The sequence below is a fragment of the Leucopleurus acutus genome, assembly GCF_964270905.1.
Source record: "Leucopleurus acutus genome assembly, chromosome: 12".
Taxonomy (NCBI): domain Eukaryota; kingdom Metazoa; phylum Chordata; class Mammalia; order Artiodactyla; family Delphinidae; genus Leucopleurus; species Leucopleurus acutus.
The window spans coordinates 1572322-1599215 of record NC_139154.1 but is presented as its reverse complement, the minus strand read 5'-3'; the positions used below and the strand labels follow the sequence as shown (position 1 = coordinate 1599215).

The 26894-nt window shown below is 40.2% G+C and overlaps 1 protein-coding gene across 1 annotated transcript in view; it reads left to right on the top strand.

The window, feature by feature from the left end:
- TACR1 (tachykinin receptor 1) overlaps positions 1 to 15171 on the top strand; it is a gene marked incomplete at both ends in the record, with an annotated part of 93062 nt that extends 77891 nt beyond the window's left edge. Inside the window, 3 exons of the mRNA XM_082851719.1 lie at positions 5701 to 5851; positions 13137 to 13333; positions 14880 to 15171. Coding sequence (XP_082707845.1) covers positions 5701 to 5851; positions 13137 to 13333; positions 14880 to 15171 — 640 coding nt within the window. The remainder of the gene's footprint in view (positions 1 to 5700; positions 5852 to 13136; positions 13334 to 14879) is intronic.
- Positions 15172 to 26894: the final 11723 nt, after the last annotated feature.

Below are 26894 nucleotides of genomic sequence, written 5' to 3'. Positions count from 1 at the left end.
TTTTATCATCCCAGATTCTGTACCTATTAAACAGTAACTCCCATCCCCATATCCCAGCTCCTGGTAACCTCTGTTCTATTTTCTGTCTTTATGAATTTGCCTGTTCTAAATATTTCATGTAAGTGGAGTCATACAATATTTGTCCTTTTGTGTCTGGCTTATTCACTTAGCATAATGTTTGCAAGGTTCATCCAGTTGTAGCATGTATCAGAACTTCATTCTTTTTAAGGCTAAATAATATTCTATTTTATGTATATACCACATTTTGATTATCCATTCATCTACTGAGGTGCATTTGGGTTGTTTCCACGCTTTAGTTATTGTGAATAATGCTGCTATGAACATTGGTGTACAAGTATTTGTTTGAGTCCCTGCATTCAATTCTGGGTATGTATCTAGAAGTGGAATTGCTGGGGCATATTCCTGTTATTCTTAATTATCCCTGTTAGAGCATGGACCTGTCTATAACTCATTTTAGTTGAAATTAAGTCCATACTTTTTCTTTCCCACAAATGAATAACAAAATAACTTTTCCTTCTTAAAAAAAAAAAGAGGCTGATAATTTATGTTTACTGATTTAGCTTAGCATTTTCCTAATGGTCTGATCTGTGATTTTCCAAAGAGCACTTTGTGGGGGTTTTCTTTGTTTTTTGTTTTTAACATCTTTATTGGAGTATAATTGCTTTACAATGGTGTGTTAGTTTCTGCTTTATAACATAGTGAATCAGCTATACATATACATATATCCCCATATCTCTTCCCTCTTGCATCTCCCTCCCACCCTCCCTATCCCACCCCTCTAGGTAGTCACAAAGCATCGAGTTGATCTCCCTGGAGCACTTTGTTTTAAAGTATAGATTTCATTTTTTTAATTCACGTACAGTGAGGCCAACAGATCAGGACGTGATTTCCATTGAAAATATAGTTTATTACTCATAGTTCCCAAGAGGAAGGTGCACACCACCCCACAGAGGGTCACAGGCAGAGAGCATGGGGAAACTGTAGGAAAGTCTTTTACTATGTTTTTGAGGGAAGCAACCAGTGAGGCAGGGTAAACAGGCCTAGGATTTTCTTGTTTGAATCATTTCAGTGGGCTCCAGTATAGGGGCTGCCCATAGATGTCTGAGGTGGCCCTGGGGTGATTAGGGCAGAAGGATAGTATCCTGTAGTATAAGAGCCCCGAAAAAGCAGATAGACGGCAGGTAGGGGCCTTGGGTTGTTTAGTTTGAATATGAAGTCACACTAGCAGGAGTTATCTCTAGGAGTTAGCTAGCTCTGGACAGGCAGTCCCTCCTAGATTCATCAGCAAGACCCAAGATGTCAAAGCATCAGATACAGAAACTAGAAAATATGGTTAATACATACTTTAGTGATATAATTAAATCTCCAACAACAATATAGTAGTTCCAACAGGCTTGTAGGTCTTGGATCTGAAAAGGTGATTCTCAATGTCAGTTGTATTCCAGAATGGCTTGGGGAATTTTCTAAACTGTGGTTTTCTGCTCCCACACTCATGACCAATTACATGAGTATCTCTGGACACTGATCATTTAAAAATCTCCCCCGATGTTTCTCATGTGATTCTGAGCTTGAGAACCAGTGGTCTAAATGTTTCTCAAAGTCTGAACCAGAACCAGCATCAGCGTCATCTGGGAACTTGTTATAAATTCAGATTCTCAGACTTACCTCAGACATGCTAAGTTGGAAACTGGGTGGGGCCCAGAGCGGGGCCTAGCCCTCCATATTTGTACAAGCCCTCTAGGTGATTCTGGGGCTGGTTTAAGTTTGAGAACCACTGGTCCAAGGTAAGAAGCATCTGTGACTTGACTGCAGTGTTCTCTCATCATATCCCTGACTCCAAAAAGATGCTCAGCGCTCTGAGGGAAAGACCCCACAAAGCTCAGTTAACATGTTTTTATCGCCAAGTAAGTATTGGTCTTCAAAAGGGAGGGCTGTTCTTACAGATAGAAGAAATAGGTGCAACCTGCAGGTTCCCAGGGTCTCCCTGACACCATAGTCCCCAAACATTTTGATTTCAAGCAGTATCTATACAACAATCAGGAAGAGGGACTGAGATCAGGTAGGAAACAAGTATGCAGTCACTGCTGTGGTGACTAGAGAACTGAGGCTCCCAAGAAGTCTTCTAGAGGAGACAATCAAAGTAAACATTGAAAGTCTGGTAAGACTGGAACAGCCTGTCTGCATGGAAGAGCCTGTCTGCACAGAACAGCCTGTCTGCATGGAACAGCCAGTCTGTACATAACAGCTTGCACTAAACACCCTGCTTTGCTGAATCTGTGGCTTGTTACTTTAAGAACTCTTCAAGTTTCTTCAAGTTTCAAATTTTAGCATTCAGAGGAGGCAGAATAAGTGGTAAAACTGTGGGGCTTTGCAAATAAGTGACTGAAAACAAACTATTGATAAAGGAGAAATTGTGAGTGAGTAAGTGGGTTTTCCTTTTGGAAAAAAAATATTGCAGAAAATAAGCATAAATAGTGGAAGAAAATATCACTGGGTGACTAGAGCTAATCAATGAATTTGGTAAAGTTGCAGGATACAAAATTAATGCACAGAAATCTCTTGCATTCCTATACACTAAGAATGAAAGATCAGAAAGAGAAATTAAGGAAATAATCCCATTCACCATTTCAACAAAAAGAATAAAATACCTAGGAATAAACCTACCTAAGGAGGTAAAAGACCTGTACTCAGAAAATTATAAGACACTGATGAAAGAAATCAAAGATGACACAAACAGATGGAGAGATATACCATGTTCTTGGATTGGAAGAATCAATATTGTGAAAATGACTCTACTACCCAAAGCAATCTACACATTCAATTCAATCCCTATTGAATTACCAGTGACATTTTTTACAGAACTAGAACAAAAAAATCTTAAAATTTGTATAGAGACAAAAAACCCTGAATAGCCAAAGCAGTCTTGAGGGGAAAAAAAAACAGAGGTGGAGGAGTCAGACTCCCTGACTTCTGACTATACTACAAAGCTACAGTAATCAAGAAAATATGGTACTGTCACAAAAACAGAAATATAGATCAATATAACAGGATAGAAAGACCAGAGATAAACCCACACACCTATGGTAAACTAATCTATGGCAAAGGAGGCAAGGATACACAATGGAGAAAAGACAGTCTCTTCAATAAGTGGTGTTGGGAAAACTGGACAGCTACATGTTAAAAAATGAAATTAGAACCCTCCCTAACACCATACACAAAAATAAACTCAAAATGGATGTAAATGTAAGACCAGACACTATAAAAATCTTAGAGGAAAACATAGGCAGAACACTCTTTGACATAAATCACAGCAAGATCTTTTTTGATCCACCTCCTAGAGTAATGGAAATAAAAACAAAAATAAACAAATGGGACCTAATGAAACTTAAGTTTTTGCAGAGCCAAGGAAACAATGAACAAGATGAAAAGAAAGCCCTCAGAATGGGAGAATATATTTGCAAATGAATCAATGGACAAAGGATTAATCTCCAAAATATATAAATAGCTCATGCAGCTCAATATTAATAAAACAAATAACCCAATCAAAAAATGGGCAGAAGACCTAAATAAACATTTCTCCAAAGAAGACATACAGATGGCCAAGAAACACATGAAAAGCTGCTCAACATCACTAATTATTAGAGAAATGCAAATCAAAACCACAATGAGGTATTACCTTACACCAGTTAGAATGGGCATCATCAGAAAATCTACAAACAACAAATGCTGGAGAGGGTGTGGAGAAAAGGGAACACTCTTGCACTGTTGGTGGGAATATAAATTGATACAGCCACTACGGAGAACAGTATGGAGGTTCCTTTGAAAACTAAAAATAGAATTACCATGTGACCCAGCAATCCCACTACTGGGCATACCCCTAGAGAAAACCATAATTCAAAAAGACACATGCACCCTGATGTTCCTTGCAGCACTATTTACAATAGCCAGGTCATGGAAGCAACCTAAATGCCCATCAACAGATGAATGGATAAATAAGATGTGGTACATATATACAATGGAATATTACTCAGCCATAAAAAAGAATGAAATTGGGTCACTGGTAGAGACGTGGATGGTTCTAGAGACTGTCATACAGAGTGAAGTGAGCCAGAAAGAGAAAAACAAATATCGTATATTAACGTATATATGTGGAGCCTAGAAAAATGGTACAGATGAACCGGTTTGCAGGGCAGAAATAGAGACACAGTGTAGAGAAGAAACATATGGACACCAAGGGGGGAAAGTGGTGGTGCTGATGGTGGTGGTTGGGTGAATTGGGAGATTGGGATTGACATGTATACACTAGTATGTATAAAATAGATAACTAATAAGAACCTACTGTATAAAAAATAAATAAAATTAAATTAAAATATTAAAATATATATATATCACTGGGTGACTTTTCTCCAGTGAAAAGAAGCTGGCTCTGTGGCTGGCTCTAATCTCAGCTCCTCATTTTACCAGCTATGAATTTCGGAAAGTTAATTAAATTCTAAGCTTTGGTTTCCTTATCTACAAAATGAGATTATGATAGTATCTACCTAATCATTTGTTTTGAGGATTAAAGAAGATAATGCCAGTAAAGTGCATGGCACCGTGTTATTCACTCAATAAAATCTAACTTCCAGTTCAGCTATTAATACTATCATTAATGTTATTATGAACACAGTGACCTAGAGTAAAACCCTCAAAATATTAGCTGTTCTTCTTCTTATTATTATTATTATTATCAGGAATGCTGAGGCTTTGCATTAAACTCACATCAGGGGGAAAGTCCTATAACTAGCCAGACATGCCAAGGACCATCTGAGAAAAAATACTCTTTCTCAAAATTCAAATAACTTATTAAAATGTCCAACTTACAATGAGCTTCATCTTAAACAGAATAGGATAAGTTGTGCTGTTGTAAGAAACCTCAAAATCTGTGGTTTAACACTGCAAAGGTTTGTTTCTTTCTCATATTCCAATCAGACTCAAATCATTTGGTATCTGTCCTCCAAGTGGTAACTCAGAGACCCAGACAGCTTCCATCTGGAGATATATATTTAAGGACCAGGCCTAGAAGTAGCTTAAACTTTGTGGCTCTCACCTACTGATCTTAATTCTAGGATAAGTCTTATCTCTCTCCAAGATAATTATGCTTATATCCGTGAAGCCATTTGTCATTTAGGATAGATTGTCTCATTAACCACGACGATGGTTCTCATCTGAATGTACTAGTTGGTCTATGTTCCTGCACCAAAATTGACCCTAAGTTTAAATCTGACAAGTATGTATTGAGCAGTAAAATCACCTCCTTTATTCTAGAGAATATACTTCCATTAATGCAGCCTAAGATTTCATTTTCTCTTTGGAGGGAGAGGTAAGCAATATTGAACTTAACATCAACTAAAATTGCTGTAGGTATACAACAGATTCAGTTCCCTCTGATCAGTGTTTGTTCTTCTCTTTTCATTCTGAATAAGAATCTCCATTATGGAAAAAGTCCATAAGAAAAACATAAGTTGAAGAGATTTGCTTTCTCTACTTTATCCATTAACATATCACACTTCTATCCAATGCAGGTGGCTAGCCTTATCATCAAAGCTTATTAATGGCAAATGCTGAGAAATGTAACCATCAAGGCTTGACCAACCCTATTATATCTTGAACTGACCCCTTCCATCCACCTTGTTGCAGGTACCACATCTGTGTGACTGTGTTGATCTACTTCCTCCCCCTGCTGGTGATAGGCTATGCGTACACTGTAGTGGGTATCACACTGTGGGCCAGCGAGATCCCTGGGGACTCCTCTGACCGTTACCACGAGCAAGTCTCTGCCAAGCGCAAGGTGAGCAAAGGGCAGGCAGTACTTAACCCACCCTGGCATAGGTGACAGACCGGCAAGTTTATGAGCCCCAGAGCCTCAGGAGACCCAGAGGCAGCAGGCACAAAACATCCCTGGGTCCTGGGAACAATAGAAGGGAGTGGAGGAAAGGGGAAGGGAGGGGAGGGAAGAGATCTTTCTTCAATGTTTTCGTAACCTAGGCCTGCCTGTACAGGCATAAGCCACCTCACTCTCGCCTTAAGGCTAATTGAAAACTGTCAAGTCATTAAAACACAAACACACATATTTAACTACAAAAGCATGAAGAGTTATTCAGTTCTCTTTTATTATTAAAATTTGACAAAATAGTACATTTACTTGGTTCAAACATCAAAAAGTACTAAAAGAAACAAAATTATGGTGATGGAGAACAGACTAGGAGTTGCCAGGATTAGTACTGGGGGAAGAGTCTGTCTACAAAGGGACAGCATGAGTGAGTTTCTTTGTGATGATGGAGCAGCTATGTATCCTGATTGCTGTGGGTTTTTCACTTACCTCTGCATATGATAAAATTTCATAGAACTATACACCAAAAAAAAAATGCATGTAAAAACTGGCAAAATCCAAATGCAGTCCGTTAATAGCACTGCACTATCAACAGTTTCCTGATTTTGATCATGTGGCATAGTTATGTAAGATGATATCATTGGGAGAAGCTGTGTGATGGGTACCTGGGAACTCTCTGACCTGTTTTTGCAACTTCTTAGGAGTCTTAAATTATTTGAAAATTAAAAGTCAAAAAATATATTGAGTCTTACCATGAAAGGTCTCCCTCCTTTCTAGGTCCTCCATCTACACAGTTCCCAAATGTGTATGCACACACACACACACACACACACACACACAGTATGATAACCACAGTTGTTGTTAATCCTTTCAGATATTGTAATGCAAATAAATTTATTTGTAAGCCAAATTTATTTGTAAGCCAAATAAATATATATTCTTTTCTTTCTTACACAAATAGTAAATACACGCTGTTCTTCCTCTTATTTTTAAATTTAACAATATCCACAAAATCTTCAAAAATCAATATAGAAAGAGATTTCTCATTCTTTATTTTTCTCTTTTGGTACTTCTTTGCATAGTATTTCATTGTGTGGATGCTAGATAGCTTTTCTTTTTTATTGAAATACAGTTGACTTACAATAGTATATTAATTTCAGGTGTATTACATAATGATTTGACATTTGCATCCACTAGCACCACAATAATTCTAGTAACGATCTGTCCCCATACAAAGTTATTAAAATGTTACTGACCATATTCTTTATGCTGCTTATTACATCCCCATGACTTATTTAAGGTTTGTACCCCTTAATCCCCTTCACCCATTTCACCCACCTACCCATCCCCCTTCTTTCTGGCAACCACCCTTTTATTCTCTACATCTTTATGAGTCTGCTTTTGTTTTGTTTGTTTCTTTGTTTTGTTTTTTAGATTCCACATATAAGTGAGATGATGTGATATTTGACTTTCTCTTAGGATAATACCCTCTATATTCATCCATGTTGTCCCAAATGACAAGATTTCATTTTTTAATGTCTGGGTAATATTCCATTGTATGTGTGTGTATATATATATACATAAAATATATTTTTATACCCATTCCTCTATCAATGGACACTTAGGTTGCTTCCATATCTTGGCTATTGTAAATAATGCTCCTATAAACATCAGGGTACTTGTATCTTTTCAAAGTGTTTTTGTTTCCTTTGGATAAATACCCAGGGGTGTAGTTGCTGGATCATATGGTAGTTCTCTTTTCAATTTGTTGAGGAATCTCCATACTGTTTTCCAGAATGGCTGCACCAATTTACATTTCCACCAACAGTTTACAAAGGCTCATTTTTCTCCACATCCTTGCCAATGCTTGTTATCTGCTGTCTTTGTGATATAGCCATTCTGACACGTGTGAAGTGATATCTCATTGCGGTTTTGGTTTGATGAGTGATGTTGGGTATCCTTACATGTGCCTTTTGGCCATCTGTATGCCTTATTTGGAGAAACATCTCTTCAGGTCCCTGCCATTTTTTAATGCAGTTGTTTGGTTTTTTTGATGTTGAGTGATATTAGTTCTTTGTATATTTTAGATATTAATCCCCTATCAGATATATTATTTGCAAATATTCAGTAAGCTGCCTTTTTGTTTTTAGTTTCCTTCACTGTGCAAAAGCTTTTCACTTTGATGTAGTCCCATTTGTTAATTTTTGCTCTTGTTTCCCTTGCCTGAGGAGACAAATTTTTTTTAAAAAATGCTAAGACCAGTGTCAAAAAGGGTGCTTCCTGTTTTCTTCTAGAAGTTTTGTGGTTTCAGGTCTTCCATTTAAGTTTTTAATCCAGTTTGAATTTATTTTTATATATGATGTGAGAATGTAATCCAGTTCTATTTTTTTGCATGTAGCAGTCAACTTTTCCCAACACTGTTTTTTGAAGAGGCTGTATTTTCCCCACTATAATTCTTGCCTCCTTTGTCATAGATTAATTGACCATATGGGTGTGGGTTTATTTCTGGGATCTCTATTCTGTTCTTTTGAGCTCTGTGACTGTTTTGTGCCAGTACCATATTGTTTTGATTACTGTAGCTTTTAGTATGTTTTTGAAATCAAGAGCATAATGCCTCCAGCTTTGTTCTTCTTTCTCAAGATTTTTATGGCTACTTGGGGTTTTTTGTGTTTCTGTATAAGTTTTAGAATTATTTGTTGTAGTTCTGTGAAATTGCCTTTGGTATTTTGATAGATTGCATTGAATCTGTAGGTTGCCCTGGGTAGTATGGTCATTTTAACAATATTAATTCTTCCAATCTGTGAGCATGCTATATTTTGGTTTTTGCTTGTGTCCCCTTCAATTTATTTTATCAGTGCCTTATAGTTTTCCAAGTACAAGTTGTCTACCTCCTTGGTTAGGTTTATTCTTAGGTATTTTATTCTTTTTGATGCAGTCGTAAATGGGACTGTTTTTTTTTTTTTTTTTTTTTTTTTTTCTGTACGCGGGCCTCTCACTGTTGTGGCCTGTCCCGTTGTGGAGCACAGGCTCCGGACGCGCAGGCTCAGCAGCCATGGCTCACGGCCCCAGCCGCTCCGCGGCATGTGGGATCTTCCCGGACCGGGGCACGAACCCATGTCCCCTGCATCGGCAGGCGGACTCTCAACCACTGCGCCACCAGGGAAGCCCCGGGACTGTTTTCTTAATTTCTCATTCTGATATTTCAGTGTTAGTATATAGAAATGCAACAGACTTCTGTATATTAATTTTGTATCCTGAAACTTTATTGAATTTGTTCATTAGTTCTAATAGTTTTTTGGTGGGTTCTTTAGGATATTCAATGTATAGTATCCTGTCATCTGCAAACAGTGACAGTTTGAAGTCTTCCTTTCTAATTTGGATATCTTTTATTTCTTTTTCTTGTCTGATTGCTTTGAATAGAACTCCCAATACTACATTGAATAAAAAGGGTGAGAGTGGGCAACGTTTTCTTGTTCCTGATCTTAGAGGAAATGCTTTCACCTTTTCACCACTGAATATGATGTTAGCTATGGGTTTGTCATATATGGCCTTTATATGTTGAGGTATGTTCCCTCTATACCCACTTTGTTGAGAGTTTTTGTCATAAAAAGATACTGAATTCTGTCAAAAGTTTTTTCTGTATTTATGAAAATGATCATATGATTTTTATTCTTCAATTTGTTAGTGTGATGTAACACATTGACTAATTTGCTGATGTTGAAACATCCTTGCATCCCAGGCACAAATTCCACTCATTCATGGTGTATGGTCCTTTTAAGGTATTGTTGAATTCTGTTTGCTAATATTTTGTTGAGGATTTTGCATGCATGTTCATCAGTTATATTGGTCTGTAATGTACTTATTGCCATTTTGTTGTTTTATAGTTCTCTTTTCTTCTCTTTTTTGCTCTCTTCCCTTGTGGTTTAATGTCTGCCTTTAATGTTATGTTTGGATTCCTTTCTCTTTTTTCATGTGTATCTATTAGAGATTTTTTTGGTTTGTGGTTACCATGATGTTTATATATAGCAAACTATATATACATACACATGTGATTTTTTTTTTTGGCTGCGTTGGGTCTTCATTGCTACATGCAGACTTTCTCTAGTTGTGGGTTGTGGGGACTACTCTTCATTGCGATGTGAGGGCTTCTCACTGCAGTGGCTTCTCTTGTTGTGGATCATGGGCTCTAGGTGCGCCGGCTTCAGTAGTTGTGGCATGCAACCTCAGTAGTTGTGGCTCACGGGCTCTAGAGTGCAAGCTCAGTAATTGTGGTGCATGGGCTCTGTGGCATGTGGGATCTTCCCAGACCAGGGCTCGAACCTGTGTCACCCACATTGGCAGGCAGATTCTTAACCACTGCACCAAAGGGAAGTCCCACATGTGATTATTTTTAAGTTGGTGACCACTTAAGTCTGAACTCATTCTAACCACCCTTCATTTTTATTCCCCCCCCCCACATTTAATGTTTTTGACATCATATTTTACATCTTTTTGTTTTGTGTATCCCTTAACTACTTATTGTGGATATAGATGATTTTACTACTTTTGTCTTTAATCTTCCTACTAGCTTTATAAGTGGTTGATCTACTATCTTTATTGTATGTTTGCTTTAACCAATGAGATTTTTCCTCTCATAATTTTCATATTTCTGGCTATGGTCTTTTCTTTTCCCCTTAGAGAAGTCCCTTTAACATTTCTCGTTAAGCCAGTTTAGTGGTGCTGAATTCTTTTAGCTGTTACTTGTCTTAAAATTTGTATCTCTCCTTCAAATCTGAATGATAGTCTTGCCAGATAGAGTATTCTTGGTTGCATGTTTTATCTTTTCATCACTTTGAATATATGGTGCCACTCCCTTCTAGCCTGCAAAATTTCTACTGAAAAGTCAGCTGACAGTCTTATGGGAGTTCCCATGTGTGTAACTATTTGTTTCCTCTTGCTGCTCTTAATATTCTCTCTTTATCTTTAATATATGCCATATTAATATAATGTGTATTGGTGTGGACTGCTTTGGGTTCATCTTGTTTGGGACTCTTTGTGCTTCTTGGACATGGATGTCTGTTCCCTTTCCCAGATTGGGGAACTTTTCAGCTATTATTCCTTCAAATAAGTTCTTTGATGCTTTCTCTCTCTCTTATCCTTCTTGGACCCCTACAATGCAAATATTTGTACACTTTGGTTGTCCCAGAGGTCTCTTAAACTACACTCATTTTTTTGTTAATTATTTTCTTTTTAAATTTTTTGTTCAGCTTGGGTGTCTTCCAGTTTGCTGATCCACTCCTCTGTATCACCTAATCCACTGTTGATTCCTTCTAGTGAATTTTTTATTTCAGTTATTGTATTCTTCAGTTCTGTTTGGTTCTTCTTTATATTTTCTAATTTTATTTAAATTCTCATTGTGTTTATCCATTCTTCTCTCAAGTTCATTGAGCATATTTATTGTCATTACTTTGAAATCTTTTTCAAGTAGATTGCTTATCTCCACCTCATTTAGTTCTTTTTCTGAGGTTTTGTCTTGTGCCTTTGTTGAAAACATATTCCTCTGTCTCCTCAAATTGTGTGTATTTATTTCTCTGTGCTTATTTCTATGCATTAGGTAAGTTGGTTACATGTTCTGATCTTGGAGAAATGGTCTTGTGTTGGAGCTGTCCTGTGGGGCCCAGCAGCACACTCTCCTCTGATCAACAGAGCTATATGCTCTAGGGGTGCCCCCTATATGTGCTGTGTGGGCCATTCTGTTGTGTTGGGACTGACTACTGTGGGCATGTTGGTAGGTGGGGCTGGCCCCCAGCCCAGTTCACTGCCGACTCTGCCTTGTGACTGTTGGCGCACTTGTGCACAGGGCCAGGTCCTGGGGCAGCTGGCTGTGGGTCTATGAGGGCCCTGGGGCTGGTACAAGCCCACTGGTGGGTGGGTAACCTCCCAGAGCTAATAGACTAGAAGAAGAACTCCAAAATGGCATTTGCCAAAACCAGTGTCCTCATGGTAGAATGAGCTCCCCCAAACAGCTGCCACTGGTGTTTTTGTCCCCAGGGATGTTCCCAATTGCCTCCTTCTTCTCCAGGAGGCTCTTCAAGGTCAGCAAGTGGGTCTGGCTCAGGCTCCTCTCAAATCACTGCCTCTGTGCTGAGACTCAGAGCATGTGAGATTTTTTGTGCACTCTTTAAGAGCAGAATCTCTGTTTCCTACAGCTCTCTAGCCCTCCAGTGTGCAAGCCCTGCTTGCCTTCAAAGCAAGAGATTCTGAGGGTTTGTCTTCCCAGTGCATACCCCGCTGATGTGGGGCTCAGACCTCTTGCTCCTTGGGGAGGACCTCTGCAATTGTGATCATCCTTCCATTTGGGGGTGACCTCCCCAGGGGTGTGGGTCTTGACTATACTGCATCTCTGTCCCTCCTATCCATCTCATTGTGATTCCTTATTTATATCTTTAGTTCAAGAAAAGCTTTTCTGCTAGTCTTCAGGTCATTCTCATTAATAGTTTCTCTGTAACTAGTTGGTGTGCCCATGGGAGGAGGTGAGCTCAGTGTCTTCCTACTCCACTATCTTGGCCACACCTCTCTTAGGTCATTTTTTCTCTGAAGGTTTCTTGAGAATAAAAAGGAATGGGTTATATCACCCAGTATTCATAAAACCATTTTATTAATATCCCCTTTAAACATCTGACACTCCCTTGCTGCTGCTGTCCAAATCCCACCCCTTCTCCTTCCCTCTCCCTGAGTCTTCACACCTAGAAGCCTGCTCTGGCTCATGACCCCTTTCCCCCTGCTGCTTCCTCCCCATTCCTGGGTCTTTACCTCCTGAACACCCATTCCCCTTTGCTCATTAATCTGGTCTCCCTTGGCTTCTCCAGTCATTGCCCAGAAGTATGGTATAACACAGAAGTTCTCAAACATGAGTGCACATCAGAACAATCAGAAGGGCTTGTCAAAGTCTGAATTCTGGGTCCCACACTCAAACTTTTTGATTCAGTTAGCCTGGAATGGGGTCCAAGAATTTGCATTTCTGACAAGTACTCAAGTTATGGCCATGTTGCTGGTCCTGGGGCCACCCTCTGAGAATCACTGACATAAACAAAGTCCTTTGGTACCATATATAAATGGTACTTCCTCCACCTTGAAAGGTGTTATTATAATTACTTTACACTCCATATCACATTGTGCACAGTCAGGGGGCAGGATAAGAGAGAAAATAACATGAGAAAGAGAGGATGTGCTGGTGGTCTCACCTGTCTCACCCTCTTGCCAGGTGGTTAAGATGATGATTATTGTTGTATGCACCTTTGCCATCTGCTGGCTGCCCTTCCACGTCTTCTTCCTCCTGCCTTACATCAACCCTGATCTCTACCTGGAGAAGTTTATTCAGCAGGTTTACCTGGCCATCATGTGGCTGGCCATGAGCTCTACAATGTACAACCCCATCATCTACTGCTGCCTCAATGACAGGTAAGAACCCCATCCCCCATACTCTCTCCAGGACAAGAAACTAATCATCACCCTGTTCAATCCCTGCGGACTGAACCATGCGATGATTAGTTCTCTGTAGTCTTTACCACTCCCTCTTGTCTCACAGCTGGCTTTCCTCATTTAGGTTGGCTACTTGGGAACTACAAAGACAAATGGTCTTCTTGTCACCATGCAGGAATATGAGCCCTGAGGAGACTTTTTTTTCTTTTCCAAGATGAACCAGAAATCCATGTTTTTATGTGAAATCTTCTGACTTTTAAACACTCGTTACTAAGTCAGTAGTAGAGGGTGGGGCGCAGGGGCAGATAAAAGAAACCTCTGTGATTAATATATATAAAGCAGGTTGCAAGCTGGATCAAGTTCATGAATTTCTCAATCTGCTCTATGGATTCCATGCACAGAGGGTTGTCCATGCAGACAGAGAGAAAGAGAATCAGAGAGAGAGAGAGGAGTCAGAGAGTGAATGAGTCAGAGAGTGATAGTGAGAGAGAGAACAAGAGAGAAAGAGAGAGATTGATGACCCTAGAATAATTATCCACCACATGGCATCTTTTCCCTTCTCTGGTCTCTCATTTTCTTCTTCCCATCCCATCATAAAATCTGGGCAGCTTTGTCCAGTTTCTTCCAGCACTTCCAGCAGGACAGGGTAAGCAAAAAGAAGTCAGAGCCTCAAAGGCCTGATTCTGCCTTTACTTGGCCACAGGGGCCAGGAGAGCCTTCCCTGAAGTGGAAGCCAACCTCAGACAAGTAAGAGAAGGGAGAGCCATCTAGAATGGTGTTCAGTAATAGGGAATTCACCACTGTGTGCAGAGTCCCCAAGAGGCAGCTGGTATGCCATGGTGGCAGCTCACTCATCTGGAGCACCATCTCAGCCTCTGTGAAAAAGGAGGCAGGAGAAGGACGGGGAAGGAAAAAAGGCTTGTCACATTTATAGCCAACAGTTATCAGCCTATAACGTGACTTCTCTGAATGAGACACTCAGGTGCTATGAATTTGGGGACAGATATCCCCTGGGACTTGTCCAAATGGTCTTGCTTGTCTAACTCATGGATTTATCTTTCTTCTAGGAGCCTCACAACATACCTAAACACTTCTAAGTTTAATCTCCCAAAAGCTGATTCTGAAGGGACATGATTGGCAGAAAGTCAGTGGGCTACTTGAAGGAAAGGACTGAGTCTTGACACAGTATTGTGCATATAGTAAACACTTGGTGAATGTTTTTACTGATGTTGAATTGACCCAAAATCAGCTGACCCTGAACCAGTGGAGGCAGTATATTTCAACAGCCACCCTAAGTACAGACATGCATTTCACATGAACTTGGGTTCTAGTCCTGGATTTGACCTTGATCACTGACCTTTGAATCTTTTTGCCCTTAGCATCTTCAGCTGTCAATTAATTAAAAAAATTAATAACAGTGTCTCATTTGGGTATGTCCACGTATTAAAGAGCTACCACAATGATGGGAACACCTCTGAAAGCAGGCCATACTCAAGGATTACCTCTCCTTCTACTCTCTCTTCAGGTTCCGTCTGGGCTTCAAGCAAGCCTTTCGGTGCTGCCCTTTCATCAGTGCTGGTGACTATGAGGGGCTCGAAATGAAATCCACTAGGTACCTCCAGACGCAGGGCAGTGTGTATAAAGTCAGCCGCCTGGAGACCACTGTCTCCACAGTGGTGGGGGCCCATGAGGAAGACCTGGAGGAAGGCCCCAAGGCCATGCTCTCATCCCTGGACAAGACCTCCAATGACTCCCCTCGCAGCGACTCTAAGACCACGACAGAGAACTTCAGCTTCTACTCCAACATGCTCTCCTAGACTATGGGGCGTTCAGTAGGCGCAGTTACCTTTGTGTTTGTCTTGCTTCATTTCATGCATGGATAAATCCTCAATATAGAGACCATAAGAAACGCTTTTGCGGCTTGTGGAAAGGTCAGAATAGTTTAGGAAAAACATTCTATTCTGGAGTCAAAAACCTGCATTCTTCTATGTCTTTGCCACCCACATGCTGTGTGACCCAAAACAAATCATCGAACTTCTCTGAGCCTGTACAATGGGAAGGTTAGACTCGATTTTCTCTACAATCCATTCCAAGATTCTAGAATTAACTTTAATTGCATGTTGGCACTCATTTCAGGGTAATTCCTGCAATGCAGCAAAAGATCCAACTGATCTGTTTGCCTAGAGCTGCTATCTTATTTCAATAAAGGTGTTCTCAGTCTTGCTTAGATTATTTTCCTTTAGCTGGTGCCTCATACTGCATCAGCCTCTGCTTGATAAGGTGAACAAAAGGAGGAACCACATAAAATCTGAATGAAAGATGTAACACTCTCTTCTAAGGACCCATGAAAAGAAGGCATACTTCTGCCCCTTTTTGGCATCTCAATATCTCAGTGCAGTATGGGATTGAGAGCCTCAAGTTTATCTGTATTATGTCCCCAGTGACTGTCCTGAGCAATCAATGCTGATAGAATATGTCCACTGATACTAGCTAATGTCTGTTAGAACCAAGACTCAGGAGAACTGTGCAATACTTAATCTATCTGATCCTCTCTTTCCTTATTTGTAAAACTATGAGCTGAACTACATCATCTAGGTGTCCTTTTGAATGTTAACATTCATTGGTTCAATGATTGTATGAGTCTTTTTTTGTTGTTCAACCAAAAATTTGTAGTCTCAGGAAGAATAGAAGCAGTAAGTCCAGCGAATTAATACCTAGAGATGTAGCAACTGCTAAGACCATGTATCAGTATCCATATATGACATTCTCTGATTTATCCTAAAACTGTGAGCACTTTCCTTCTCCTGAAGATTTTGGCCTTTGACAGAGCAGAGGACTTCATGTCAAATCCTACATCTCTCTATAAGGATTTAACAGGCTAAGTCTCCCAGCTGGAGAATGCCACCAGGGAAGAAAAACATGTAGGCTCCCTGCTCTGGACTTTTGGGTATCTTAGGGCAGGGGCACTCACCTAGATTTTTAGCTTTATACTAGCATAAGGCATGAGTTCAGTGACTGAGGAGGCTGCACCCTGCAACAACACTTGTGGGAAGAGGCCACCTTGCATCTTCCCTTTAGACTCTCTGAATCTCCCCTTCCTGCCACCAGCTTTGCTGGCCTCCTGTCTAAAAGAGGTGGGATGATCGATCAACCTTACAGAAGAGTCAGTTGACAGAGAGTCATGAACTTAAAGCTTCGTGTCCTGACAGTTTGGGAGTTATAGCAGGTGAGTGTGCAGTTTCTTTCTGTCTCCCAGATCTGTGCTTTGTACAGATGTGGCTGAAAGCAGAAACCTCATGTAACTACCATAAATGCCTTCTTTGTGGTTTGAAGAATGCATGGACATATTCTGCATCCATCATGTTGAGGGAGAACTGTGCTGCACATAGGTTTACAGCCGTTACCAGCTGTGCTGGCCCTAACCCTACCAGGGCATTGACAGGCCAGGAAGAAGTTATATAGCAACAGTATAAGCCAGAAAGATATCCTCCAAAGCAGCATGAGAAGGATTAAATAAACTAAGGAAACCAACTCAGTGCAAATATATGAATGGAACACATAATTTAGGGGCAACAAAAGTCAGTGCCCAAAGCATTAGTCTTACTTCTGATAAAGAATCATACCATGTATGGATTATTCACTTCAGAGGGATGTAAAGAACTGGCATGATTATGAGAAGTACCTAAGAAGAAAGTGTTAATGAGTAGGGGACATCCCCTCTATGGAAGAGGTTAGAGTTGAATTCAACAAGGTTTATGGAGCACTTGCTCTGGACTTGGCCCTGAGCTGGGGACGCACAGCTCCTTCTGTTCTTGAGGAGCCTACCAACAGGCCATTGTTAACTCACCAGTCTTAGTGGGTCTAGGCTGCCCAGCAGGCATGGAGGAAGTTGAGAAGCAGATTTTCCACAGGATTCTAAAGACCCACACTCAACATGGGTAATCGGGCCAAAGACCTTAAGATAGCCTTTTGCAATGAGAGCTCTCTGAGATAATTCCAAAGAGAGCACCAGCCAATCCAGGGGAACTGAAGGGGTGTGTTTGGACAGCATCATCACTGCACATAATAAGAGTGTACAGTTTCAAATATGGCAGAACGTTTCCTCTGAGAGAGCCCAGCAAGTCTTCCTCTAACTCACTCTCCAACACCCCTTTAACTTATAAAATTGTTGTCTCCTCCCATGTGTGAGAAACACCATGATCTGCACTGTGCATTGGTCTCATTCTTATAGAAATCTGTCATCCTGTGTTATCTCCTAAGTGTTTTTCCTTGATATTCTGTTCAGTAGTAATAGAATATAAGGCATCATGGGGCTATCACTGTTATGTTACTTCTAAAATGTGGGATCCAGTTGCTGTCAATGAGCTATTTGTATTGTGCTGATTCCTCCTCATTCTTTCACAGAGAGAAGCTGATGTATATAATGGACTCACAGTAGTACCATAGCAACTGAGGGTTGGGGAGGGACACTATATGGCAAGAACTAAAGGATAGGGGTCCTTGTCTTCCTCACCTCCCACTGGAGTGCTAAGACATACTGGAATGTCCTTTCTCTTGGAAGGACTGAGTGGAACCCTTGGAAAAGGGGACTTGGGAGCTAACCTTATTGACCTGGTTTCAGGAAGAATCATGTAAGTGGAGAGGGGTATTTCTTGAAGTTTCTATGTTTTCCAACCTGAGATCATAGAAAGAATCTCCATATAGAAATAAAGTATGTTTTTAACTGTCTCATGCCTCTGTCTCATCTCCAGGGAAACTAAGCAACCTACAAGACACTGAATGGGGTGGTACTATGAATCTTAATAAATTGCAAAGACCAAAGAATGGAACCCAACACCCAGAAAACTCCTAACTCTGTGACAAAATGGGTTGGCAAGATGTGGGAACTGTTTCCAGGTGGGAATCTGGGAAGGTAATATGGGATTGTATGAAGTGACCAACAGTGTCACCTATGAGTAGAGCTGTGTCAGTTCAAGTCCTCCTAGAAGCAGACACCAAGACAGAGTCAGAAGTGCAAGAGATTTATTGAGGGAACACTTGGGAAAGATAAGGGGTGAAGAAGGTAAGCAGGGGAGGCCTTGAGACCACTATGCAGATCTGACACCTGTGAAAAAAGGGGGAGGGTAAGATTGGGCAGGAGGAGCTTCCATATGAGGAGCAGCCTTGAGAAAGTCTCAGCTGGCCCACCAGTGTGCAAAGGGTGCCCAGAGAAAAGCTCCAGCAGGCAGAAATGGCCAGGCCTGGTACCCTCAACATGCTGGGTCACTGACTGGGAGCTCTCCTGGGAGAGGGTGGTCTGCTCTTGAACACTGTGGTGGTCCCTGAAATCACAGCAGCTGGAGGCAGGCAGCTGATGGCACACCCACTGCAGGGCCTCTCCTGAAGGGAGATCTGTAACATCACTTCCACAGCTTCCACCAGAGCTTTGGTCCAGCCCCCTCTGTTTGAAAACACATATCAGGAAACCCTTGGCAGTATTAGAAACTTCAATGGTTCATCTCTGTAAGCCCAGCAAACCTGAACGGAAGCCCAGGAAGTAGGGGCCACCCTGTACCACCTCACCCCTCAGGCATGCATCCTCAAAAGAGTGATCAGCAGCTGTCAGCAAACTTGCAATGACAAAGATTGTAAAGCTTACAAGAGGGAGTTTAGGGTTTTTTTTTTAACATCTTTATTGGAGTATAATTGCTTTACAATGGTGTGTTAGTTTCTGCTTTATAACAAAGTGAATCAGCTATACATATATATATATCCCCATATCTCCTCCCTCTTGTGTCTCCCTCCCTCCCACACTCCCTAACCCACCCCTCTATGTGGTCACAAAGCACTGAGCTGATCTCCCTGTGCTATGTGGCTGCTTCCCACTAGCTATTTTACAATTTGGTAGTGTATATATGTCCTTGCCACTCTCTCACTTCGTCCCAGCTTACCCTTCCCCCTCCGCGTGTCCTCAAGTCCATTCTCTATGTCTGCGTTAAAACAGGGAGGTTTGAGGAGAATCTAGATAGCGTCGCAACACGATGAGTATCAGAAACAAATAATAAAGATGTTTCTGTTTAAACTAAGGCATCTTAAATTGAGGTGCCTGGATAAGCTTCAAGAAATCCACATCTTCCCTTCAAGGTCTCCACAAATCATATGTAAAACACTGTGTGTGTGTGTGTGTGTGTGTGTGTAATAAAGGGTGCAAAACCTGAATCTTCTCAGAAGAAATCATTCATCCTCCACTCTCTAGAGAAGGAGAGAAAATAAATTGTTTATGGGAGAGGGGTGAGGAGCCCTGAGGCCTTCAGAGCACACTGGGAGGTAGGTGAGCCCTGGGAGAATCAGAGTGGCTGCCATGAAACTTGAAACAACTTTGGAACAAAATCATAATTCACCTCAGGCGCCCAGATGTGTTAAAGCTGTAGAACATCCTTAAAGATGTTTGTGGCAGTAAAAACACCAAATTCATGATTAAGGGGTGTGCTCACTCTTCCATGGAAATATGAATATTTGTTAGCTGAAGAAAGACTAACCTTAGTTACAGGTCAACAAATAATATCAGCTGTGGAGTATTGACATTCTTGTGGAAATGCAAGCACGTTTTCATTTAGTCCTGTGTAGGCACATGTGACCTCATACGCGCTGAAGGTGCTTAGCTTTAGGAGCCAGTCTGGCTTTGGTAATTCTCCCTGCATAGCTGCCTCAGATTCTTTTCATGAGTAAATGGATTTCCTCAGCTCTGGAACCCAAGAGGGGGTTTCAGTCAAGGCCTCAAACAGAGGTAGGCAAGGTAGGGACACACCAAGAGCGTTCCTCTCCATTTTCAAAAGTGAAGGGAGCACTTAACTGCAGAAACTGCTTTCCTGAACTCCACAGGCAATGTTCTGAGACACCCTCATTTATCTTTACCAGTTAGGAAAACAGGGAGGAAGTGGAATGAGTCATGGAAGGGCACATCTCATGAACACCAAATTCAACATAAAATTCAACCTTTGGTTCTGGCTTCTTTCTCAAGCTGTGCAGCTAGCAAGGAGAAAAGGCTGCTAATTAGAAACAAGTGACAAAGTGTATCAACAATGACATAAGCCCCACCGGGGGTGCTGCCCTTGCCTCACCACTGTCTGCTGGCATGTTAGCATCTATTTCACGAGCTTCAGAGATTTTCACACAGACAGATTCAAACCCAAGTCCTCTGCATTGTGTTCACATGTCCTTTGTCTCTTTCCTCTTCTTTTTATGTCCAGTATCCTTTTGTACTCCACTCTTTAGTCCACAATTATTTTCATCCCTAGAAACTCTCTCCTCCTAACATACTCCCTGCTGAAATCTCTAGGTTTTAATCCCACTACTCTGGATGCCTTCTTAGTACACATTTTAATAAAGAGCGTATTTGGTGGAATAGTGAAAACCCACCATCCCTAACAAATTCTCGTTTCCTATCTCTAGTACCCTCTTGCCCACTTCATGTACCCACTCACCCACTCTTTTCTTTCACCCCCTAACCTCACCTCCCACTCACCCATTTTCTGAAATTAAGAAGATTTTCAGAGGAGGACTCCTGAATTAGTGCCAACACTCAAAAGAAGCAGCTGAAGCAAGGGATCCAGCCACTAGGCTGGGCTGGGAGAACAGCAGACTCCAGAGGGATGCCAGGTTCCAGTGCTGTCATCTCCTAACCAAGCCAATCATGAATTTAAAGAAGAATGTTAGTGCATGAAGAGGCCAGGCAGTGCATGCTCACTGCCCAGAAAGCTCCTTCTGGATTTGGCCGTGCTCCTCTGCCCTTTTCTGACTCATTGACCCATGCCCATTGTCCTCTTGTTCCATAACCACCGCCTGGAGGAGTACCTGTTTTGGCAAAAGTGTCCTACGGGACAATAACTATTCCTGAAACATGGCAGCCACCTGGGCTGGTCCAGATAGTCAAAAAGAGATGTTATGTATGATTATGAACATGATTCTGGGTTCACCTCAGAAATTTGGGGACAACCCAAACACTATCTCAAAAAGAGAGGCAGCACTTTTCTGCTTATTTTATACCTATGAGGACTTGACAGCTGGTAATTCAACTTCATCCACTGAAGATTTGCCATGATGTAGCAGTCAGCCTGTGGGGGGTTGGAAATATAAATTTCAATAGCACATGGTCCCTGCCCTCAAAAAACTTACAGTCCAGAGGGGTAGACAGAGTTGCACCACAGTCCAGTGGGAGGAATGTCAAAGTAGAGATGCTGGAAAGAAACCTTGATGTTTTACCACACCAAATGTTGTCGAAAGACAACAAAATCTTAAGCCCAAGGTTTTCCTCAGTGGCAACGCACATACAATCACTCACAGAAAATGTTTTCCTGTCTCACTGACTGACTTCCACAAACTCCTAAGTTTTCTCATATCAGATAGACATCCTTACTTTTTTACGTTGTGAAGTTCCAAATTCTTTAACCCTCTTTCAATTGTTGATTTTTCAACTAGGTTTATTGTTGTTGTTTTTTATCTAGTCTCCCGTCTTGCCTTTTCATAACATCCTCTCTTCTTTTTTTTTTTTTAACATCTTTATTGGGGTATAATTGCTTTACAATGGTGTGTTAGTTTCTGCTTTATAACAAAGTGAATCAGCTATGCATAAACATATATCCCCATATGTCCTCCCTCTTGCATCTCCCTCCCTCCCACCCTCCCTATCCCACCCCTCCAGGCGGTCACAAAGCACTGAGCTGATCTCCCTGTGCTATGTGGCTGCTTCCCACTAGCTATCTACCTTACGTTTGGTAGTGTATATATGTCCATGCCTCTCTCTCGCTTTGTCACAGCTCACCCTTCCCCCTCCCCATATCCTCAGGTCCGTTCTCTAGTAGGTCAGTGTCTTTATTCCTGTCTTACCCCTAGGTTCTTCATGACATTTTTTTTTCTTAAATTCCATATATATGTGTTAGCATAAGGTATTTGTCTTTCTCTTTCTGACTTACTTCACTCTGTATGACAGACTCTACGTCTATCCACCTCATTACAAATAGCACAATTTCATTTCTTTTTATGGCTGAGTAATATTCCATTGTATATATGTGCCACATCTTCTTTATCCATTCATCCGATGATGGGCACTTAGGTTGTTTCCATCTCCGGGCTATTGTAAATAGAGCTGCAATAAATATTTTGGTACATGACTTTTTGAATTATGGTTTTCTCAGGGTATATGCCCAGTAGTGGGATTGCTGGGTCATATGGTAGTTCTATTTGTAGTTTCTTAATGAACCTCCATACTGTTCTCCATAGTGGCTGTACCAATTCACATTCCCACCAGCAGTGCAAGAGGGTTCCCTTTTCTCCACACCCTCTCCAGCATTTATTGTTTCTAGATTTTTTGATGATGGACATTCTGACTGGTGTGAGATGACATCTCACTGTAGTTTTGATTTGCATTTCTCTAATGATTACTGATGTTGAGCATTCTTTCATGTGTTTCTTGGTAATCTGTATATATTCTTTGGAGAAATGTCTCTTTAGGTCTTCTGCCCATTTTTGGATTGGGTTGTTTGTTTTTTTGTTATTGAGCTGCCTGAGCTGCTTGTAAATTCTGGAAATTAATCCTTTGTCAGTTGCTTCATTGGCAAATATTTTCTCCCATTCTTAGGGTTGTTTTTTGGTCTTGTTTATGGTTTCCTTTGCTGTGCAAAAGCTGTGAAGTTTCATTAGGTCCCATTTGTTTATTTTGTTTTTATTTCCATTTCTCTAGGAGGTGGGTCAAAAAGGATCTTGCTGTGATTTATGTCATAGAGTGTTCTGCCTACATTTTCCGCTAAGAGATTGAGAGTTTCTGGCCTTACATTTAGGTCTTTAATCCATTTTGAGCTTATTTTTGTGTACGGTGTTAGGGAGTGATCTAATCTCATACTTTTACATGTACCTGTCCAGTTTTCCCAGCACCACTTATTGAAGAGGCTGTCATTTCTCCACTGTACATTCCTGCCTCCTTTATCAAAGATAAGGTGACCATATGTGCTTGGGTTTATCTCTGGGCTTTCTATTCTGTTCCATTGATCTTTCTGTTTTTGTGCCAGTACCATACTGTCTTGATTACTGTAGCTTTGTAGTATAGTCTGAAGTCAGGGAGTCTGATTCCTCCAGCTCTGTTTTTCGTTCTCAAAATTGCTTTGGCTATTCGGGGTCTTTTGTGTTTCCACACAAATTGTGAAATTTTTTGTTCTAGTTCTGTGAAAAATGCCAGTGGTAGTTTGATAGGGATTGCATTGAATCTGTAGATTGCTTTGGGTAGTAGAGTCATTTTCACAATGTTAATTCTTCCAATCCAAGAACATGGTATATGTCTCCATCTATTTGTTTCATCTTTAATTTCTTTCATCAGTGTCTTATAATTTTCTGCATATAGTTCTTTTGTCTCCTTAGGTAGGTTTATTCCTAGATATTTTATTCTTTTTGTTGCAATGGTAAATGGGAGTGTTTTCTTGATTTCACTTTCAGATTTTTCATCATTGTAAAGAATGCCAGAGATTACTGTGCAATAATTTTATATCCTACAACTTTACCAAATTCATTGATTAGCTCTAGCAGTTTTCTGGTAGCATCTTTAGGATTCTCTATGTATAGTATCATGTCATCTGCAAACAGTGACAGCTTTACTTCTTCTTTTCCGATTTGAATTCATTTTATTTCCTTTTCTTCTCTGATTGCTATTGGTAAAACTTCCAAAACTATGTTGAATAAGAGTGGTGAGAGTGGGCAACCTTGTCATGTTCCTGATCTTAGTGGAAATGCTTTCAGTTTTTCACCATTGAGGATGACGTTGGCTGCGGGTTTATCATACATGGTCTTTATTATGTTGAGGAAAGTTCCCTCTATGCCTACTTTCTGCAGGGTTTTTAATCATAAATCGGTGTTGAATTTTGTCGAAAGCTTTCTCTGCATCAATTGAGATGATCATATGGTTTTTCTCCTTCAATTTGTTAATATGGTTTATCACATTGATTGATTTGCATATATTGAAGAATCCTTGCACTCCTGGAATAAACCCCACTTGATCATGGTATATGATCCTTTTAATGTGCTGTTGGATTCTGTTTGCTAGTATTTTGCTGAGGATTTTTGCATCTATGTTCATCAGTGATATTGGCCTGTAGTTTTCTTTCTTTGTGACATTCTTGTCTGGTTCTGGTATCAAGGTGATGGTGGCCTCGTAGAATGAATTTGGGTGTGCTCCACCCTCTGCTATATTTTGGAAGAGTTTGAGAAGGATAGGTGTTAGCGCTTCTCTAAATGTTTGATAGAATTCACCTGTGAAGCCGTCTGGTCCTGGGCTTTTGTTTGTTGGAAGATTTTTAATCACAGTTTCAATTTCAGTGCTTGTGTTTGGTCTGTTCATATTTTCTATTTCTTCCTGATTCAGTCTTGGCAGGTTGTGCATTTCTAAGAATTTCTCTATTTCTTCCAGGTTGTCCAGTTTATTGGCATAGAGTTGCTTGTAGTAATCTCTCATGATCTTTTGTATTTCTGCAGTGTGAGTTGTTACTTCTCCTTTTTCATTTCTAATTCTATTGATTTGAGTCTTCTCCCTTTTTTTCTTGATGAATCTGGCTAATGGTTTATCTTTTTTTTTATCTTCTCAAAGAACCAGCTTTTACTTTTATTGATCTTTGCTATTGTTTCCTTCATTTCTTTTTCATTTATTTCTGATCTGATTTTTATGATTTCTTTCCTTCAGCTAACTTTGGGGTTTTTTTGTTCTTCTTTCTCTAATTGATTTAGGTGCAAGGTTAGGTTGTTTATTCGAGATGTTTCCAGTTTCCTAAGGTGGGCTTGTATTGCTATAAACTTCCCTCTTAGAACTGCTTTAGCTGCATCCCATAGGTTTTGGGTCATCGTGTATCCACTGTCATTTGTTTCTAGGTATTTTTTTATTTCCTCTTTGATTTCTTCAGTGATCACTTCATTCTTAAGTAGTGTATTGTTTAGCCTCCATGTGTTTGTATTTTTTACAGATCTTTTCCTGTAATTGATATCTAGTCTCATAGCATTGTGGTCGGAAAAGATACTTGATACAATTTCAAATTTCTTAAATTTACCAAGGCTTGATTTGTGACCCAAGATATGATCTATCCTGGAGAATGTCCCATGCGCACTTGAGAAGAAAGTGTATTCTGTTGTTTTTGGATGGAATGTCCTATAAATATCAATTAAGTCCTTCTTGTTTAATGTATCATTTAAAGCTTGTGTTTCCTTATTTATTTTCATTTTTGATGATCTGTCCATTGGTGAAAGTGGGGTGTTAAAGTCCCGTAGTATGAACGTGTTACTGTCGATTTCCCCTCTTATGGCTGTCAGTATTTGCCTTATGTATAGAGGTGCTCCTTTGTTGGGTGCATATATATTTGCAATTGTTATACCTTCTTCTTGGATCGATCCCTTGATCATTATGTAGTGTCCTTCTTTGACTCTTCTAATAGTCTTTATCTTAAAGTCTATTTTGTCTGATATGAGAATTGCTACTCCAGCTTTCTTTTGGTTTCCATTTGCATGGAATATCTTTTTCCATCCCCTCACTTTCAGTCTGTATGTGTCTCCAGGACTGAAGTGGGTCTCTTGTAGACAGCATATATATGGGTCTTGTTTTTGTATCCTTTAAGCCAGTCTGTGTCTTTTGGTTGGAACATTTAATCCATTTACATTTAAGGTAATTATCGATATGTATGTTCCTATTCCCATTTTCTGAATTGTTTTGGGTTTGTTATTGTAGGTCTTTTCCTTCTCTTGTGTTTCTTGCCTAGAGAAGATACTTTAGCATTTGTTGTAAAGCTGGTTTGGTGGTGCTGAACTCTCTCAGCTTTTGCTTGTCTGTAAAGATTTTAATTTCTCCATCAAATCTGAATGAGATCCTTGCTGGGTAGAGTAATCTTGGTTGTAGCTTTTTCTCCTTCATCACTTTTAATATGTCCTGCCAGTCCCTTCTGGCTTGCAGAGTTTCTGCTGATAGATTAGCTGTTAACGTTATGGGGATTCTCTTGTGTATTATTTGTTGTTTTTCCCTTGCTGCTTTTAACATGTTTTCTTTGTATTTAACTTTTGACACTTTGATTAATATGTGTCTTGGCATTTTTCTCCTTGGATTTATCCTGTATGGGACTCTCTGTGCTTCCTGGATTTGATTAACTATTTCCTTTCCCATATTAGGGAAGTTTTCAACTATAATCTCTTCAAATATTTTCTCAGTCTCTTTCTTTTTCTCTTCTCCTTCTGGAATCCCTATAATTCGAATGTTGGTGTGTTTAATGTTGTCCCAGAGGTCTCTGAGACTCTCTTCAGTTCTTCTCATTCTTTTTTCTTTATTCTGCTCTGCAGTAGTTATTTCCACTATTTTATCTTCCAGGTCACTTATCCATTCTTCTGCCTCAGTTATTCTGCTATTGATCCCTTCTAGAGTATTTTTGATTTCAGTTATTTTTGTTCATCATTGCTTGTTTCATCTTTAGTTCTTCTAGGTCCTTGTTAAATGTTTCTTGCATTTTCTGTATTCTATTTCCAAGATTTTGGATATCTTTACTAT